Here is a 17,008-nt window from a genome sequence, read left to right as displayed (position 1 = left end):
ATCCAAAACTATTAATCTAGTAGAATTAAAATAAAGAAAATATAAGTTTTCAAGAAGAGCACAAGGAAGCCTAGTGGTTCAGTGGTTAGCGTGTTGGACAAAGGTCCAAAACTCCTAAGAGATCGCTAGTTCTATTCCTGGAGCACACGTTTTCCTAATTAATTTCAGAACCGGTTTTCATTTGCTAAAGAACCAGGTTAGGACCCGGTCACGGATGTAACCGGGTTGGACCGTCTGGTCCGGTCCGGATTTCACAACCTACTCCAAGATGACATGAGCAAAACTTGGGAGGTAACGACCCAAATCAAAACATCCAAAAACAGCAAGCTTGAGAGACCATTATGATTTGTAGGTTTTGGTAGATATTTATGTGATTTTAGTGAAATCTTAAAATTAGCATTACACCATTACCTGACAAAATTAATGGCCTGTTTGGAAATTTTTTTAAAGAAGGAGGGGGGGGATTTGGGGGAGTTTGAAGGGGTTTCAACTCCCTCTAACCCCCAATTTTTAATTCTCCCAAATTGAAGAGATTTGAAGAGAAAGGAGAGTATATAAATTATTGATAAAATAAATTACCTAATTTATCCTTATTATATTAATAAAATTACACACAGATTATATAAAATAAATTAACGTTATTATTCACGTTCCAGTCTCAACTCTCTCAGCCTTGAAGACTCCTCTGCCTCAGTCTCAAATTTCTCTCAACCCTCACATGATTTCTTCCACACTCCACACTGTCTCTCTCTCACACAACTTCTTCACAATCAATCGTCTCTCACGTCTGGGTTTTCTTTCAAAGGTAAGCTTTGTTTTTCTTTTTGTTTCATGGGTTTCTTTTGAGTTGGATCAAATAACTATGTTCTTAAAATTGTGATTTTATTGGGTGATTTCTTATTAATTGTGATTTTATGGGGTAATAACATGATATTTGTGGGTGGGTTCGAATCTAATTGCTTTTTTTTTTCCCCGAAATTTTAAAGTTTCAAAGTATTGCTCATAACGTGTTTGATAAAGTGCTTGAGTGAGTCTAGATTGTGAACTTGCATAAATTTGTATATTGTAGCTATATATGGATCTGTGTTTCTTGTTTATTTTTATTGGGTAATTTCTTTTTCTTTTTTAACGAGTTTCTGATTTGGGGTTTTTTTTTTTTAAACTAGAATTTTAAAGTTTCAAAGAGTTGCTTACAATGTGTTTGATAAATTGCTTGTTTGATTGTGTATGATCAAACTCACATGAGTTTGTGTAGCATCTCACTGTGTAGTTGTCTCTCTCTTTGCTCCTTTTTTTTTTTTTTTTTTAATTTTTTATATATTGGTACTATTGTTTTGCAACTACTGTTTCTATTTGTGAGAGTTCTTGTTTGGATACTGGTACTGTTTTGGTGCATATACACATTTTGATTATTTGGTGGTAATCTGTCAGTATATGGTGTTGTTCTAATAGGAGCAATTTTCAAATCAAAAGTTAGTCATGTTTCTCCAATTTGTTTTACTGGTAGATGCTAACATATTAGGGAAATAATTTTGTTAAGACTATGTTAGCACACACACTAATATCATTCCTACTGTTTCTGAATTATGTCATTCTCTTTTACTTTACGTCAGAGAGTCTTTCCAATAAAGTCCACTAATTAAATATTTTAGTATCTTGGAGGAGCAGAACAAACCAAAACCAAAGCCAAAACCATCCCTTCATATGTTTTGTTTTGTTTTGGGGTATTTACTACAGAAGTAGCCCTCTCTCCTCATCTCATCTCATTTTACTTTGTACTTGTACCTACTCTTTATATTCATGTGTCCATTGTCTCCACATTCCAATTTCAGCTGTCATTGCATCCTTTTCTATCTGATTTAATTTTAATATTAAAACATACCTTTTCTCTTTCCTTTTTTTAATGTGACCACTTTCTGCTTTACCGTTTTCTTTAATGAAATTTTATTCTTTACCTTAAAACCCTGTTCATCTAGTTATATTATGTTGCAGACAACTGCCCAAATCTTTAGTTGACTAGTCCTCGCAGTTTCTACTGCAGCAATGATGTTCATTAAGTTATATTATGGTGATACTTTTATTTGTCTTGTAAAGTTGTTGATGCTGGCTATAAAGTTGTTTCTTTGATTTGATTTTGGTTTTAGTCATTACTATAACCATGAAGTGGCATTTCACTAGCAAGCCAAATACATTTTAAGTTTTATATTCTTATATAATAGATTACACAAAACACACTGAATTGTAATAGCTTAGTGTATTTATGCATATCATGGATTGTAATAGCTTTGCTGTCATGGGATAATTTTATTAGATGGATAGACAAGAGAATAAAAGGAGACATGTATTGCAAATTTGGGAATTACTGGTATAGGGTCTGTGAAGGAGAGACCGAATCTATTGTTCAGAGACCATGGCATTTGATATGGAAATCAAGACGGCTGATGGACATAGTGTTAGCAGTTGCATCAAGGTTGAATTGGGATTATGATGCAGTTCACATAGAGAGAGGAGAGAAGGCAAGAAATGGGGAGCTCTGGCCTAATCTTGCTACAGATACTTCACCTGATACGCTTATCTCAACCTTGAGGGACAAGATTGAAGATGGGAGAAGCCTTTATGTCGCAACAAATGAACCTGATACATCGTTCTTTGATCCTTTGAAGGACAAGTATTCTACTCATTTTCTTGACGAGTACAAGGATCTTTGGGATGAGAATAGCGAGTGGAACTCAAAGATGACAAAGCTTAACAATGGTAATCCGATTGAATTTGATGGTTACACGAGGATATCGGTTGATACAGAAGTGTTCCTGAGAGGTAAAAAACAGATTGAAACTTTCAATGATCTCACTAACGATTGCAAAGATGGTATCAACACCTACAGCACTTTGGCCAACTAAATCGTCAGGACACTATATATGAGGAGGTTTGAAACTTTGCTGCTTGCTGCAGCTACTTTTGGAAATATGAAACCACGTGTACTTTTAGCTATTCTATTATATGTTGCATTTGAGAAATTGTAAGCTTTACTTCTAAATTATTAGCATTGAGTAGCATGAATCATGAATTTTGTACCTGTAAAAGCGACTATCAATGTTTAATTTACTTGGTATCTTTTGAGATCCTAATTGAACTTGGGTTTGTGCTTGAATTTTATTTAATTTGTGTACTCTAAGTCATATGGCAACTTTTCAGGATAGAATATGGTTCATAAATTGCCTTGGAATGATTATTTTTTCTTTTGATAGTCATGCATCTACATGATTCTATGTTTATTTTGGCAATTCACTAATTTGTATCATATGTCATTTGTTTTGATTGAAATTTGTGTGCTATTGCTCAGTATTTAGCAGGAATATTCTCAATAATTTCGAGTTGCTTTCTTTTTTAAATAGTAAGTGGGTAAACACTTGAATTTAAATTACATAGTAGGATCTTATTTTTTGAGTTAATTCATAGAGTCACTCTTCCTAACTTTTTTGTTTTTTTGGATCTCAATTCTTCTCCGAATCCTCAAAAAATTAAATTCACGTACTAAGCAAAATAAAAAAATATTAAAAAAATAATAATAAATGAAAGAAACATTCAAAATTTAATATTTTGTTGATTTTTTCAGTAAACAAACAAACTAAATATCTTTTTCTTATTTTAGTTATTATCAATTAAGGATGGTTTTTTATAGTATAATAAAAAAGAAGAAAAAATATTTAATCATAGACCAATGTTGATTATTTAATTCAAAAAAAAATTATTGCATGCTATAGTCATAATTATTTAATCTAACAAATTAATCATAGACTAATGTTGCAAGTCCATTTTCAAATAGGGGTAAATTTGTCTATTTCAATCATTTCCTCTCCAACAAAAAGTTTTCAAAAAAAAAAAAATCATTTTTTCTCCTCTCCATCCTAATTTTTAAAACATCCAAATAAGAAGAATGACTAATTATTGTGCTGCTTTTGAAAAAGATACCAATGTTCTTTTCAGGGACAAACCTAGGTGGGGGCCTAAGGGGGCCCGGGCCCCCCCTAGGTCCATTTTTTTTTTTTTTTGCTATAATATTTTTCATTTTTGTAGTTAGGCCCCCTTCCAAAACCTTAGGTCCCCTTTCTCTATAATGAGCCTAACTAGCCTCACCTAAATAATAACTATCTAACCAAAAAACTTAACAAAAACAATAAAAATATTCACAATGGTGATTGTATTTTAGCAAAAAAAAAAAAAAAAATTTATTTTACCACTTAAGAACCAAAAAATTATGTGTTATTGGAAAAGTTAAAGTTAAATTTTTTACAACTACAGTAAACTGATAGTGACTGTAGCAAATTGTTAAAAATAAAATACAATATTTTATTAAGATTATATCTCTTCCTTCAATTAAAAAACTCAAATTCTCTTGCTTCCTTTATTATTTTAATGAATTTTTTATATTATTTTAAATGAAGTTATTAAAAAAAAAATAGAATATTTGATATTAGGTGTATTGTAAAGTAAAGTGGTAAAATAGATAAAATAACTCTTTGAGATGCTAAAAGCTAAAATTTTTAGCACCATCAATGAGAATGCTCTAACTTCAAAAAAAAAAAAAAAAAGTCCTAGACAGCCTAGTATTAACAAAAGACATTATTTTATTTTTGTTTGTCTTTATTGGTAAATGATTGCATCTTAATGTATTTAGAAACAACGATTTTGAGTATCTATAATTTTTTAATACTGTATGGATGCCTATTTAGATTTTTTTTTTCTTTATACTCTGGCCTCCACTAGCTTAAAATCCTTGGTTCTTTTCTCTCTTTTTTATTTTTTTTATTTTTTCAAATCTCACTCATATTTTCCGAAATTCTGTTTCATGTTTCATGTTTTTATCGATTGAGTTCTCCTCTACGAGTGCCAAATAGCATACAGGAGCAATTGATTTTCCAAGTTTGCTCTGTGTCAGTGTCACCTTTCTGACTCCTCACATCTTTTATTCATATTTGTGTTATTCTCTGTATTTTTAGCAAATCCTGCCAAAAGTTTGCAATTTGGTCTTTGATTGGTTGGAGGCAAACCCCCTCTACCTGAGTATTTTTTGCTCAATTTTGTACAAGTGATATAGCTTTTTTTCATAATATATTGTTGTGGATTTTTTTTGTCTTTCAAAAAAGTAAAAACTCAAAATTTGTGAAAATTATTAGATCCAATACTTTTTGGAAATTTTATATTGTGTAACTGTAAACTCAGCGTTGGCTAAATGCTGCTTCGACCTCGACGCTTGCACAAATACCTTCTCCTGATGAACTCAGTACTAAAAAATCTTTAAAATCACCACTTTGCCATTTGTGTGAATGCTCATACTGCCCAAAACAAATCATGTGAGCAAAGGCAATGACATCCATTTGAAATAGTAATTGCGACCAAAAACCATTCTAATAACATTTTTCTTTTGTGAAATTCACAACAATTTCGAAGGGCAAGATACTAAAAGATTGCATATTTGAGTTTACAACAGACTTTACAAGTACAATGCAACTTTTAGCTTCTACAACTTGCTTTTACTATACAGTCCAAAACTTTCATATATCCTCATCTTTGTATAGTTTCTTCTGATCCTCGTAAAAACTGTGCAAACATGAAAACCTAAACCCAAAAGTGCAAAAAGTAGACCAAGATAACAAGATTTTTTTTTTTTTAAATGTTCATGACAAGTCTAACCGCCAGCACTTGGGCACTCAGGCTCTCCATTGGTTGCCACATACCCAACAAAATAATGTGGCAAATGCTGTGAGTAAATTGGAATCCTTTGTTGATTGTAGTAATCAAGAATCTTCCAACATGCTTTTGTATGCTTCCCACTTCCAGTACCATCAGCAAGAACATTCTTTGGCAGCTCAGAAGTTAGGACAATGGATAATTCCATCCTTCCAGGACAGCCTTGATAGCCATTATTGATATTTGTCATGAAATCCTCCTTAACCGACACTGCATCTGTGAAACTACGCTTGCAAGGATTTAAGCCCCAGTAGAACACAACATTGGGCTCAGTTACATCCATATCTACATACTCGGTAGGATTAGGGTCACAAGTACCTTGTATCTCCTCCAGCTGCATCAAACAGAACAAGAAGAAAAGATACTAAGAAATTTTTAATAAATGACATGGGCAAATTATCTTTTGATCCCTGAAATTTGGTGTATATATGATTTTGGTATACCAAATTTTAAAAGTTAGAATTTTATCCTGAAATTTCATAAAGGGAACACTTTTGGACCCTCCTTCTATTCTTTTTGTTTACATGACTAAAGAAATGCTGAGGCACCCCCCATTTTTGAGGGACCAAATCAAACGAACCACATATCTTAGGATCAAAATTGATCTAACCCCATATTTAAGAGAACAAAATTGAACCAACACCATATTTAGAAGAGAAAAATCAAACTAACCCAATACTTAAATGGACCAAAACCAAACTTGACACAAATTTCAGGAATGGAATTATTCAATTTTTGAAATTTCAGAGACCAAAACTGACTTACCACAAATTTCAAGGATGAAATTATTCCATTTTTGAAATTTTAGGAACTAAATCCAGTGTTTTAAATTTGAAAGACCAAAATCAAACTTATCTACCTAATGTATAATATACCCTAGTAAAGATATTCATCGATGTATGTCCTACTAATTTGTTAGATCTACTAGCAGGATAGGAGAAATATTTATCAAAATATCTATCACGGATATACTTCAGTTAGGAAAAAAATAGAGAATGAAGTAGCATGAGAAATTTATGAAAGAACAAAGCTTTCCCATGTGACTGCAGCATTTAACACCCATCTTCCAATAATTTTTTATGCTAGATCATTTATATGTCCAGTTCTAGCCTGACTTCTTTGAATCAATATAATTGTGGGGAGTAGGGCCAGCTATGCAAACAATGCTCCTGTACTATAAACCTACCATAACATGATCACTCATGACCTGAATCTCAAGACAGCCAACTCATGTGCATGTATGCTTGATGTTTTTGCCGAAGTAATCACATCAACTACATAAAAATGGATTCAATGAACCTGACTTCTGTACTTTTATGAATCCATATAACCATGAGAAGCAGGGACTCCATCTAAATTTAAAAAAACATACAAATTGGCACTGAGGTTATATCCTTTTTTCTTTTTTGATTGGCCATGTCCCTTTAATCTAGGACCAGCTGTACCAATAATGCTCTGCATGAAAAAGATTGATCACGCCCTGAATAACAACACCCAACTCCTATGCATGCATGCAAGTCAGAAAAGTTATCATATCAACTATGTAAATATGTATAGTGTATACAATGAACTTCCAATATGAGCCACTTACCTTGACAATAAGAGAGCGAAAACGTGATTTCACCCAACCTACCCAATCCCCTAGCTCATCCTGCTCAGAAGCCGAGAGGTAAATTTTAAGAAATCGGCTATGTATCTTTGAGTATGGATAAGGCTCAAATATGCTACCCCAATCAAAGTCTGGCTTCAAAAGATCCTGCAACAACAGGGGACAGAGCAAAAAATAGTCCCACATTATCTTGTCATCAGAAGATCATCATCAAGTAAGATTTTCCAAAACAAAACTATAGAGATGACATAATTAATTGCAAACCCAACTTCAGAAATTCCTTCAATATAAGTAGTTTGGCAAGAGATCAAATAGGCATACCAACAATTATGTCCCACCTAAAACACAAAACATACCCTAGTCCTAGTATAGCCTTGGAGAAACTCTGTCCTGATCTTGTAGTGCGTGCTTCTAGTGATATTGGAATGGCAATATTCATATGGACTACATGGAAGCCGAATGGGCATTAAGGACCGTGTCTCCATGGCATCTCCGGGTGCTGGCAGTCCATCTAGCAAGATTACTGGAGTAGGCCAATGCCAAAGTGCAAATGTCTTAAAGAAGTTCATAATAAGAGCATTTAAGCTAGCATTTGGATTTCCTTGACAAACAAAAGCCACAAGGATTGCCAGATGAACTCCTCCCAAAAAGCCAAGTAACTGTAATCAGCAGGAAAATACTTGTATTCATCACTTTTTGAAAAACAATATGCCCAAAAAAGCTCATGTCACACAAATAAAGCAAAGCATGCATATGACATCACCAGCAGGCAAAACATACTTACATTACCATACACTCCTCGCCTTTTTGCCCATAACTTAACACATCGCAGCATTGATTGGAAATTCTGAAACACATCAGTTACAATATACATGAGATTTAGAACAAATTAAGTAGCATAAGGAGAAACTATACTCCCAAAAACTCCTGCAAAGATTTTTTTTTTTTCACATTTACAATTACCCCCACAGTATAGTCATGTACTTGTCAACCCCATGCATGCAATACAAAAGGAGGCTCACACATAGTCTAATACTTATAGCATATCAAATAGTCTTGGTGAATCCCACAACACCACAGTGCATTCCAAGACAGCATACTCCAATCCAAAAGAATAGACCCATCCACATGCATGCATACACAAGCATTCTTGTTAGCCCATAGCAACCATGTTAGACAACACATCAATGCTAAACATTTCCCATAAGCCTAGAAACAATCCACTCTAAAAACCTCAACCTCAAGACCTGGTATTTCTTAGTTAATAGTTATACATTGATCATCTGAGTGCAACATTGATAGCAAGACACATTGGCACAAAATCAAGCTTCAGATACCATCTCTTCTATGACATATTCACTCCTTAATGATAAATTGAAGGAATATTTTCCTTGGAATGTTTACAAACTGCTCAAGAGATAGAAGGCGAGACTTGCATTTGGTTAGCTAGATAGAAGGAGAATTAAGTAGTATTCTGAAACATAAAAATAAAAATAAAATCAACATGTACCTCCACGTTCGGAACAAGCTGAAGAATGCGTTTGTTAGCACGTACGCCAGACAAGCTTTTCAAACTAGTTTCATCAATATCTCTCAGGAAGAATGGGTTCAGTACATCCACATTCTGCAATTCATAGGCTTAGGCAGTCAAAATTTCCACATGATCAATGGGGAAGCACAAAAGATTCATTGATAATGACAAGTGACAACTACAAAACAATGCTTAAGGCAAAGCACACACTGAGTTACTAGAAACATGCTAGAAAAAAATAGCAATGGTTAAATCTCAAACATAACATTTATTGCATAGTCTCAACACTTACTTCAGGGACAGATAACACTTTAAGCTGCGCAAACGGGAGATCAATTGAGATCCCATCAAATTTAAATCGCATTAGAGGCACTTTTGCATCCTTTACACAGTGGATCTCTGACACTTCAGGTCTGCCTTTAAGCATGTTGCGCAGAACAACAAAAAAGTCATCCTGCATAATCACATTCATTAAAAATTGAGGAAATGCTGTCACTCAAAATCAAGGGATAATGAGCAGGCAACAGATACTTACTGCCATGGTGGCAAAGAAAGGACCAACACATAAAGCATCAATATCAGAGTCTGAACCATGAACCTGAATATATTTAAAGACATATATAAAGTTTATAAGAAGAAAAAATGAGAAATGACAACGACAACAACAACAACAACAATGACAAACAAAAAAAAAAAAATCAGCCGTAGTGGCTACACTTAAAATAAATAAATAAATAAAAGGTGCTCTATCAACATGTAAAATATAACTACAAAGTTCCCACATTGACAGTTATGGACTGAATTGGGGTTTATACTCTTTCTATATTTTTAACCCATCCTTCCTAAGGTACTACTAAATACTCTGCCTCTGAAAATTAAAGATTACAAAACAAGCTCATCCTGGCAACACTCTGAACATGTCCTAGAAGTGTTTTTTTTTTTGGATAGATACTAGGTACCCGTTTGGGTACCGATTATTGTGTCCACGTTTGGACACAAAACGCGTTTCAGGCCTTTTCTTTTTCTTTTTTTCTTTTTTTAACCAGCGCCTACTGCACTGTTCATGTTTGGCCTTTTCTTTTTCTTTTTTTCTTTTTTTAACCAGTGCCTACTGCACTGTTCATGAAACATGAACAGTGCAAATAGGCAAATGAACAGTAACCCTTTGGTGAACAATAACTTTTTTATTATTTTCAGTTTTTAGCAAAATAAGCAGCACCGCCCGTGAACAGTTCAAATAGGCAAATGAACAGTAACCCTTGGTGAACAGTAACTTTTTTTTTTTTAATTATTTTCAGTTTTTAGCAAAATAAGCAATATTCAAATTCAACCTAGAAGTGTCTCGAATGTTACCCATATTAAATTATAATTCCCATTGCACTGTTTATATCCAAACACCAAAGAGTCTTGAAGATTCTTGTAGTATTATATTATTTGTAACTATATTTGAAGAAGAAAAGCCAAAAGTTTCTTGAAGTTCTGACCTAGACAGCTTCAGATCATAGGATTTCCATAATTATCACATCACATATATTAATAGCGTAAGCACCACAGAGCACCAGTATATAACATGTTCAGGGGAAATGTAAAAATCAACAGACAAGAGAAAGAACTTACTCCAAGGCCATATGATCCATATGTCAATATTGTGCCACTGGTGGCAGCAATTTGCTGTTTCGGAAGTCGATGTTGCCATGCAACCTTCTTAATCCATGCCAACACTATCTACATAATTATATGAGACATCAAAAGATTCAACACAAACTAAACAAGAAAATTCTCAAGGTGCATCATCACCAAACAAGAAATTTTCAATTTTAATTTATTGTGGTTGAGTACATGAAAAACCCTCCACAATACAACCAACCACCACAATAGAGAACAAGATTACTTCCATCAAAAAAGTACATAACTAGCAAGATTTACTGCAAACCTTATCTCAAGACAATGTCCTCACAGAAAAATTTGCAAATAGGCCATAAGTCAACAGAAGAGTAATTGTTCAGCCACCATGACAAAAATGCGAGTCCTCCTATTTCTCTTCAGGAAAGATCTCAGAGTAAAAGTGGGAAAACTTCAAGAAATGCTGAATACTTCCGATGCCATTTTTAGTTTTTTTACCATTAACTCAAATCCTAATATCATTGGGTTCTTTACAATATTCAGACATACCAGTATTATATATATCAAAGAAATTCTTAAAGCAAAACCCACAAAGCAAACCATTAAACCAGCTCACATTGTTGTTTCAGTCACAGCAAATGACCTTAACATAAATGACACCTATTGCCACGCCTTAATCTGAAAGCTTCGGGTACGCTATGTATTTGAACAATCTAATGCGGGTACAGGCATTCTTCTATACTATTTTATTCAATCCAAAATCAAACATCAAAGATTAAAGAACATAGTTTTGAAATTCAAGAAAACCTGTTTGAGCTTCACAATGACATTCCTCCTCTTCTCTTCTTCTTCCGGAGACGGCACGAGTTCTTCATTAACCATGAACTAAAACCAATGAAAAAATATATATATTAAACCAAAGATAACATAACCCACCAAAATTTTTTTAACAAAATATTGAAAATTCGAATCTAAAAAACAAAAAAGAGAGAAACTTGAGACAAACCCAGATAAAAAGAAAGAAGAAAAGACTACCTGAAGCAGAGAGATTGATCTGTGCTCGTCCATTTGAGCCTCCAATACAGAAAATCCAAGAGGAGTTAGTAAAGGTGGGTTGTACGGAACAAGTACCTCGCCACCACCACTATGGTTTATCAGAGCAAATGGCTGAGGAAATGGAAGAGAAAGAGGAAGGTGGTTCACGAAAACGACACCGTTTTGGTTGCGAAAAGCATTCCCTGCCATACACCACAAATGCAAAAAAAACCGAGAATCCTTTCTGCGATTTCAAACAATGAATCGCTTTCGTTTTTTTTTTTGTTGTGTGTGTGTGTGTGTGTGTGTTGTGTGTTTTTAGGACACCCAAAAAATAGAAAAACGAGTAGTTTTGGTTTGGTTTTTCAAGAAAATGTGAGGGTTTTTGAGAAACCTTCAAAGGGAAATGAAAGAAGATATGGAAAAAACCTGTTTTAAGATTTCTGGGTTTTTGCTTTTTGGGTTTTTGAAATTGCAACGGTGTGTGAGAGAGAGAGAGGGGGGGGGGGGGTGTTTGTGGGGCAGGGGGGGGGGGGGGGGGGGGGGGGGGGGGGGGGGGGGGGGGGTGTTTGTGTGGCTGGGGTTTTGTAGGACAGACACGTGTTAGAATCTTAAAGGTGCAAAGTGTGTTGTTCTTATTGGTTGAGATTGCTACTTTTGATTTTCTATAATTTCTCTGTGTACTTTTGCTGGAGGGTTTTAGTTACTTTAGTTAGTTGGCTTCGTGGTGGACTAGACTTCGTGGACTTTTATTAAATGCCCTGTATTTTTGGCTGAATCATGTCTTTCTGCCATAACCATTTCTGTTATTCTTTTGCCAAAAACATAATCAACTGATTTTCACATCTACATTCATAACATCCTAAAGAAAAAAAAAATTCACAGACTTATTTTGCATTTTGATGATATAATCCATGGCTTACCCAAAAGAAACAAATTGTCACATGCTTAATTAATCAAATTATTATGATTGATATACTCAAATACACTTTTTCAAATACTACCAGTGTTAGTCGGTAAGTGTTGTAATCTAATCACTCATGGTCTACCTGTTGACACAATCATTTCCACACTCAATTTCATAAGTTACTGACTTGTGCGATTGTGAGTGGACAACGTAAAGTAGCGAGTCAAACATAACAGAAAATGTTCACCACTCACAATCGCATAAGTTAACAAGTTGTGAAATTGAGTGTGTGATTAGTTATAGCTTTGAAATTATTGAATCACAAGTTGACTCCAAATCTATTGTGAAAATGGATGTGAATTAGGTGTTTCCGTCCCTGAAGGGGAAAAAAAATTATGCCAAAATAATGAAAATGAACTTTCTGAAAGAAAGAAAAAAAAAAATATATATATATATATATATCATAGGTATGTTACTTTTATGCCAAAAAGAATAATGCATTTTGGTATGCTACTCGTTGGGCCTTTAGTAATATGCTTGAGAACATATTTTTACTAGTTGGGCCTTTTGTTGTAGGGTAAATTTAACCATTGCCAAAACTATTTTCATAACTATTTTGAACTATGATTTGAGGGATCGATTATGTCTATTTAGCCAATGGTCCATTTTTGAAGTAATTTTATTATGATTTTATCTCCTCATTTTGACCCATCCAATGATCTACATCCTCAACTATGAGCAAGATTTGTGATTCTCTGAGAATTTCCCAGAAGAAACGGAGAGATACAGATTTACAGGGGCTGCATGAATCATCATCAAATTGAAAAGAAAAAAAATATATATATATATATATATTGGGTACTTGGTAGAATGCCATTATGAATGCATAGCGGTGGCTGTATTACAACTTACAAGATAAAGAGGTAAAGATTAGGGGCTCTCTGATTAGGCTTTTGGAAGGATGTTAAAAGTGTTTTAAGAGTTTTAAAACTCTTTTAATAGAAACTGTCAAAGGTTTGGCAAAACAACTTTAGGCTAAAGCTGAATTTGGAACTTTATGAAAAACTATTTAATTAAATTTTTCATGCTTTATGTTTCCAAAAAAAAAAAAAATCATGCTTTACAAATCGAGAATTTTAAAAATACTATTCACTGTAATTTGTTAATAATAAAGCTCAAAATGCTAAAGAACTTTTTAGTTAAAGATCTAAATCGCAAAATTCTCATTTTCTTAAAAATGATTAGAAATACATACATAATAGATACATAATATATATGTTGTTTATAGGAAAGAAAAAAGGAGAATGAAAAATAAATCTTATACCCGTAATAATTATATACTCACTAAACCCATCCTAATGTCATGTATTATGAACTCGACCTCTTTTCAATTATGGTTATAAATGAACTAAGTCATTTATAAACAGTCTAGTCGGGAAAAAACCTATTAAAAGATATTATAATATTGAATATAGTTCCTATCATTAACCTATCTTCCCTCTTGATAATATAAATACCAAGTTTACTATCAAATGTATTTTTGGCATATATCTTTTTTGTAACCTAACAATTTGACTGATCTGCAACCAGTCAAATATCCATGAGCAATTTCTTGACTGATATCTGATCTGAGTTCAATAACCATGTTCATGATATTCAATTATGCAAACTAAGTGCCCCTTCTCAAGGACAGAGTGTCTATTGCTTAAGGCAACTGTATTAAAAATGGGTGTCTATATCTCAACCAGCCACCATAGGACTCAACCTCCTCGCAAATGATAAGGACTCAAGGATGAACTCATGCATTATTTGAAAGTGGCTCCAACCTGTAAAGCTTCCAGAAAACCAATTTCAAACCCATCAAATCAAGGGCCACCAAGAGAGTAACTATAAAGACCTATGTTTCTTCTCAAAAAAGAAAAAAAGAAAAAGAGAGTAACTAAGCCCCAGAAACCCAGTTTCATACACTGCTGTCCTCATAAAGCTAAATCTTCCCAACCCCTCAAGAGCACTTGTGGGCACCAATAATGCACTGTACTGTACATTTACAGCCAATCGGACCATGTTGCACATGACTAGCAAATTCTTGAAAGTGGCTGCTGCTTGTGCCTCTTCTCAGCAAGTTTCCTCAGCTTTCCAATTGTAAAACATTTGTCTATTTAAAAGCACAAATAAAGGCAGAAGAAACAGAGATTCAAGTAGTTTTTGAATTCTCAAATCTCAATAATCAATGGCCCATCTACAAACCAACATTTCTTCTTCCGCCTTCTACATAGCACATACAGATGCATTACATTTTCAAAGAAATGATCTTTCACTATTTGAAAAGGATCCACCATAATTCGTATTAAATTTTATAAATTTAAAGGTTTATATGATACACTAACAAATTCATGAAATAAAATCTTAAACGTGAAATATATTCTCTCAATTTCATATGAAACGAGAATCACATTCCCATTTTTCATCATAGTACTCCTCTCCAATTTTTCATCATAGTATTCCTCTTTCTGCTAGTTTTGAAATATACTATCTCAATTTCAAATGAAACAAAGAGAATCGCATTCCTATTTTTTATCATAATACTCTTCTCTCTACTAGTTTTGAAATACACTCTCAATTTCATATGAAACAAAACGAAGAGAATCACATTCCCATTTTCATCATAGTACTCCTTTCTCTACTAGTTTTGAAACCATAAATTTACTTGTTTCACACTTTCAAGTATCCCAAACCAACAAGTTATGAGAGTTCCTCACGGTTTCATCCTATTACTTTGGTACAAAGACAATTGACTCTACATTACAATTATATTATATGCAACACCTCCCCCCCCAAAAAAAAAAAAAATTCATGGACATTCAGAATCACCATCTAACATAATGAAACACTAAAAGAAGTAAAGGATTTTGGAAGACAGTATCTGGGAACTCATGCCACCAGCTAATTATATAGCCCAAAAAACAAACAAAGAGCACCATCCAAGATTTCAGCCTATAAATAACAAACAAGTTAAACTATAAGATAATCATCTAATTAACCATCATTCATGTTTCAAACTTCAAACCCCCCAAAGTACCGACCAATTTTGCATAGGATGTCAGAAATTCCTGCCTGCCAATAAAACTAGCAGGAATATTATCTACAAGGAATCAATTAAAAAAAAAAAATCAAACAGTACAGCCACAGAATACAAAGAAATAACAAAGCATGGCAACCAAAGCCACAGACTCTAGCATCATCACAATGGTCCAAAACACATCATCAAAAATAGTAAAATCCAACCACCTGAAGCTAATAAAGCTCCCTATGCTCCAACCAGTTGTAAAGTAGGAAAGATTAATTCCCGGCCACCGGAAGATTGATGATATTGGCATAGGGAGAGTGAACTCCGGCCACCGGAAAGGTGAGCTGTACCACCATCTTGAACACATCTTTATTCTTTAATGTTGTCTCTGTCTCTATGTGTTGTAATAATAATAATCTGTTTCTTGTTTTGTCGGGCTCTTCTAGCAAAAGCATACGGTAAAGTTGGAAAATATCAAATGGAACAATTATTAATAAATGAATGAATGGGATTTTTCGTGTTTGAGGGGCTCTTATCCTTGCTCTGCTACGTTAATAATTGAGTACTTAATTGTATCTCATATTTCCATATCATATACACGTGTTCCAGCCAGGATTGACCAAACCACTTGGTGCTAATCTACTGCTTTTGAGAACATGACGTGAGGTATGTGCTATGATTTTTTGTGTTTTTGTTCTTTCACAAAGTTACAATAGGTCAGGGTTGGAAGTTTAGCGCAAAAATAAAATAAAATAAAATTCGGATTGGAAATATTTTTATTAGAAAAAGAAATTAAAGATATGGTGTCTGTTCAACTAGGAATGTTTACTATTTTCGAATAAGAGATATAAGGTTCACAATTTACTTATGCTAAACAAAAATAAGTTATATTAATGAGTGTCCTTAGGGTAATATCCAAATGACATTTTTTAAAAAAAATTAATGTCTTACTATGGTAATAAAGAGTAATCATTATAGAATGAACATTCTAAGTTAAATTTTATTATAAAAGTTGTCCATTCAATAATTATTATTTTATAATAAAACTTATGGGAAATTAGACTGTGTTAAGTCACTAAACTCTTTTTTTTTTTTTTTTTAAAGAAGTCACCAAACTCTTGACCTGAGTGTTTGAGTGCATAACTAATAATGTTCATTTAATATTTTTTTTTCTAGGAAATAAAGTCAAATTGTACATAATTTTTATTTTTAAAAAAAAAACACATATAGTTATTTTGAACTTATATGTGGAAATAAATGATTCAGTAATAGTTTTAAAAAAATTAAATACATAAATTTTGACATAATTAAATATTTAAGATTCCTTATCATTAATAAGAATATGTTTTAAAACGTAAATCTTAACTCATAATTAAAAATTTAATATTTCAATCACAAATTTATTTTTACATGCAAAAAATGTCTTATTTATAAATTCAAAACATACATGATAAGAGATATGAAATTTAATTTCTACCTATATCA

At 33.2% G+C, this 17,008-nt stretch overlaps 2 protein-coding genes across 4 annotated transcripts; one reads left to right on the top strand and one right to left on the bottom strand.

The window, feature by feature from the left end:
• Positions 1-449: 449 nt before the first annotated feature.
• LOC112002947 (uncharacterized) lies at positions 450-3,156 on the top strand. 3 transcript variants are annotated; one of them, XM_065770816.1, is made up of 2 exons: positions 450-805; positions 2,284-3,156. In XM_065770816.1, the coding sequence occupies exon 2, from the start codon at positions 2,340-2,342 to the stop codon at positions 2,898-2,900; it is 561 nt and encodes a 186-aa protein (XP_065626888.1). In that variant the 5' UTR covers positions 450-805; positions 2,284-2,339; the 3' UTR covers positions 2,901-3,156. The 3 variants fall into 3 exon arrangements, with proteins under 3 accessions (XP_065626888.1, XP_023890883.1, XP_023890882.1); XM_024035115.2 differs by having other exon boundaries at positions 456-805; positions 2,372-3,156; XM_024035114.2 differs by having other exon boundaries at positions 457-805; positions 2,312-3,156.
• Positions 3,157-5,355: 2,199 nt separating this feature from the next.
• On the bottom strand, positions 5,356-12,044 carry LOC112002927 (nuclear poly(A) polymerase 3). Its single transcript, XM_024035089.2, has 10 exons — positions 11,550-12,044; positions 11,322-11,399; positions 10,509-10,616; positions 9,427-9,489; positions 9,184-9,345; positions 8,871-8,984; positions 8,145-8,207; positions 7,717-8,019; positions 7,343-7,507; positions 5,356-6,085 (listed from the first exon to the last, which is right to left on the bottom strand). Exons 1-10 carry the CDS (start codon positions 11,757-11,759, stop codon positions 5,690-5,692), a joined length of 1,662 nt encoding a protein of 553 aa, XP_023890857.1. The 5' UTR covers positions 11,760-12,044; the 3' UTR covers positions 5,356-5,689.
• Positions 12,045-17,008: the final 4,964 nt, after the last annotated feature.

The sequence above is a fragment of the Quercus suber genome, unplaced genomic scaffold (assembly GCF_002906115.3).
Source record: "Quercus suber isolate HL8 unplaced genomic scaffold, Cork oak 2.0 scaffold_36, whole genome shotgun sequence".
NCBI classification, from domain to species: Eukaryota; Viridiplantae; Streptophyta; class Magnoliopsida; order Fagales; family Fagaceae; genus Quercus; species Quercus suber.
This window is presented reverse-complemented; position numbering and strand designations above follow the sequence as displayed.

Coding starts and splice junctions, on each gene's coding strand:
- LOC112002947 (XM_065770816.1), top strand. CDS start 2,340: ATGTATTGCAAATTTGGGAATTACTGGTATAGGGTCTGTGAAGGAGAG.
- LOC112002927 (XM_024035089.2), bottom strand. CDS start 11,759: ATGGCAGGGAATGCTTTTCGCAACCAAAACGGTGTCGTTTTCGTGAAC. Junction 9,490..10,508: donor ATGGATCATATGGCCTTGGA/GTAAGTTCTTTC, acceptor AAATATATTCAG/GTTCATGGTTCAGACTCTGA. Junction 8,020..8,144: donor GGCGAGGAGTGTATGGTAAT/GTAAGTATGTTT, acceptor TGCTGATTACAG/TTACTTGGCTTTTTGGGAGG.